Source organism: Oryzias melastigma, linkage group LG16 (assembly GCF_002922805.2).
Source record: "Oryzias melastigma strain HK-1 linkage group LG16, ASM292280v2, whole genome shotgun sequence".
NCBI lineage: Eukaryota > Metazoa > Chordata > Actinopteri > Beloniformes > Adrianichthyidae > Oryzias > Oryzias melastigma.
Genome location: NC_050527.1, coordinates 18239095 through 18242187, shown reverse-complemented (window position 1 = coordinate 18242187; position 3093 = coordinate 18239095). Strand labels below are relative to the sequence as shown.

At 33.1% G+C, this 3093-nt stretch overlaps 1 protein-coding gene across 1 annotated transcript in view; it reads right to left on the bottom strand.

Annotated features, from left to right (window-relative positions):
* Positions 1-964: 964 nt before the first annotated feature.
* Positions 965-3093, bottom strand: part of LOC112143836 — a 4978-nt gene continuing 2849 nt past the window's right edge. The window contains exons 4-7 of the mRNA XM_024268046.2: positions 2302-2370; positions 2120-2214; positions 1859-1985; positions 965-1264 (exon numbers count right to left, since the gene is read on the bottom strand). Coding sequence (XP_024123814.2) covers positions 1139-1264; positions 1859-1985; positions 2120-2214; positions 2302-2370 — 417 coding nt within the window. The 3' untranslated portion in view covers positions 965-1138. The remainder of the gene's footprint in view (positions 1265-1858; positions 1986-2119; positions 2215-2301; positions 2371-3093) is intronic.

Here is a 3093-nt window from a genome sequence, read left to right as displayed (position 1 = left end):
TTCTTAAGTAGTCTTGACACTTTTAATAGAAACATGAAACTGTTAGATCCACTTTAGACCTTCAGACATTGGCTGATAGCAAGGCCTCCTCTGAGGTCAAAAGGGTCATGCACAATCTCACTTCAGTTCAGTTGGAGCTCAGAACTGCTCTAAGAAGAATGAGATAAACCTAGGAAGAAGAGCATAACTACTTCCGAGTTTTTGTGGGTGTTTTTTTGTTTATTTGAACTTCTCACTGATTCATCCTCTTGGTGGCTTTTTCCCTTTCGGGGTCGCAGGGTGCAGGACCCTTATCCGGTTGCTGAAAGATAAAGGCATGATTCACCCTGGACAGGTCATCAGTCTGTTGCAATGTGCCTCACATAACTAAGCTTGTGCCAAGACCAACGTTTTAGTTTACTTTAGGACTTCCACAATTAGCCGACTAATCGATGACTAATCCACTCTAAAAAAAAAGTTGAAAACTAATTTTGTTGTCAAAGCGTCCCTTTTTGTTTGTTTTTCCTTGTTTTGATTTCAAAACTACGGTTTGTGCTTTCTAAGGCCAGGTCTGCTATTCTCTTTGTCACACATGTGCGTAGTGCTAATCCGGTCAGCAGTGATGTAACTGGAAGTTCTGGGTTTGCTCAATAACATGCTAACGCGGAGCTGATAAATGATGCGACACATAAGAAAAATAAAAGAGTAAAATAAAAAAGTTATTTAATGTTTAAGTTGATTAATTCTGGAATAATATTCCTGGATGTTTATTATTCCTAATTATGTTTAAAATTTACGTTTATATAGTTTTAAAAATTCCGTTTTATTGTGTGAAATAAATGTTTATCTGTTTCGGCCTGTGGCCCAAGGTGTGTTTGAGATTTTGGCCCCTTTGCAATCAAGTTTGACACCCCTGATTTAGACAATAAAAGTCAACTTTAAAAAGTTTCAAACAGGACAATTTTTAAGACCAAGATATCAAAAATTTATACTTTTTAATGCTTTTTCTATCTTTTTTGTAATTTTCAAATTCAAGGCCTTTTAAACCTGTTTACAACACCATAGGAATCATGTATAGGTAAACAGCTAAATAAGTTAATGTTTAGTCACATTATTCTTTGAAAACAGAATACAGTATTTTGTATATGGCAAGGAAGTGTTATATACCTGATGCCTCCAAGATTTCTCTTGCCATTTGCCGTCTTTGTTCTGTCATTTTTCTCTTTGTTGTTTCAAATGTCATCTCAGGCAACAGTGGGAACGAAGCCAATATAGACTGGGCCATCTGAAAGTGACAAAAAAGAGAGAACACATGAATAATCGGTCAAGTTCTACTGGGTACTTATATTTTTTGACATTCAAGATTCTTATCATTTAAAACAAACTGAAAAATAATTTATTATTGCTTTTAATTTCATAGTATTCATATAAAATAGTATACTGAAGTTTAATATACATTTTTTGAATAAGTTGTCATATTGTGGTCACATTATCATTCGCGATGTATACAGATGTTTGTAATTTGTCAAATTTACATTAAAAAACTATACATTTAAAGGACAACCAAATAATTTATTTTAAAATACAAAATAATTTCACTCAAAAAAATTAAAATAAAAAGTTCAAACTATTTATTTTAAGAAAATCTGTCTGTCTGTCTCTCAATCTATATCTCTCTATCTCTATCTCCACTCATCCTGAACCGGGGGCAGCAGTCTAAGCAAAGATGCCCAGAGTTCCCTCTCCCCGGCCACTTCCTCCTCCTAATTCAGGGGGACTGAATGTGTTTGTCTTCAATAAAATGTATAAGACTTAATAGCCCTGGTCAATGACTATGGTTGAATATTCCTGTCACAATCATTTCCTTAGATGCATTTACCATGACGACAACAACCCCACAGCTGTTTCCATCCTGTTGAATGGGGTGTTTCACAACTCCCCCTTTCCAATCGATTGAATCCCACTCGTCTTTTGAGTGCATCTTGTTTCTGATGGACAGGTACTTTCTAATGTTAAAAAAAAAGAAAACAGATTATGACAAAAAAAACAAAAAAAAAAACCAAATTTAAACTAAAAGATAAAATTGGAATATTTAAAATGATACTATACTCAAAATTTTTGAAAAAAAAAAAAATTATACCGTATTTGCACAGCTGCGCTTTTTGAGGAATATGATTCTGAAGCAACGCTCAAAGGATCCATCAGATACACTGTTTTGGTTGATTTATGAATGTACTGTACATAAAAAAAGGGTTAATTAAAATTAAAAAAATGGTACTGTGTCATGATGTAAATGTCAAAAAAGAGTAGGCTATACCATACCAGTAAATTCCAGTGATTACCGCCAATCAAAACAAAACCAAGGATTCCTTCATAAGTCTCCAGGTTGACCTATAACAAATAATCGATTTTTATGACAATTGAATTTTTTTTAGATTGACAAACATTCCAAATGTTAATACAAAAAAATAGATAAATAATACAGCTACAATGGTTCACAACACATTATATTGCTTTATGATTGTAATCAAGATGAACATAGTTAATTTTATAACAGAGCAATACTTTAAATTATAACTTTTTATTTTAATTTTGTAAAATTGGATTGCACATTTTACTTGCAATTAACAAGAACGCCAGTGCACATAAAATTCGTAATAAATAATGTTCTTAATTATAGTGTCTGAATGGAAAATGTACTCAATCTCCTTTGGAGGTGTTAATGTGGTATAAACAAAATTAGTTATTGATTGTAATTGTGTTTTAAGGCTTTCATTGTATTTTCATTTTTTTTTTTTTTTACTTGTCCTGTCCAACAGCTGAGCCAACAGATGTGGGCTGAGAGCTTCTTGTGTTGGGCAGATTTTACTGTCACAACAGGGATTTATTGAGTATAAACCCCTGTTGTATTTATATTTCATTGTATTTTCAAAGCAGCAGTCTAAAGTACACAAAACCATAAATTGTCTTTTTTTTATGATCATTACAGGTGTAAAGACCTATCTTTACAACTAATAATCAAAATAAATTGATGTTGGATTTAGTCCTTTAGATGTAAGAGAGCCCTGAGACAGACTGGAGACCTGTCCAGGGTGAACCCCGCCTTCGCCCATC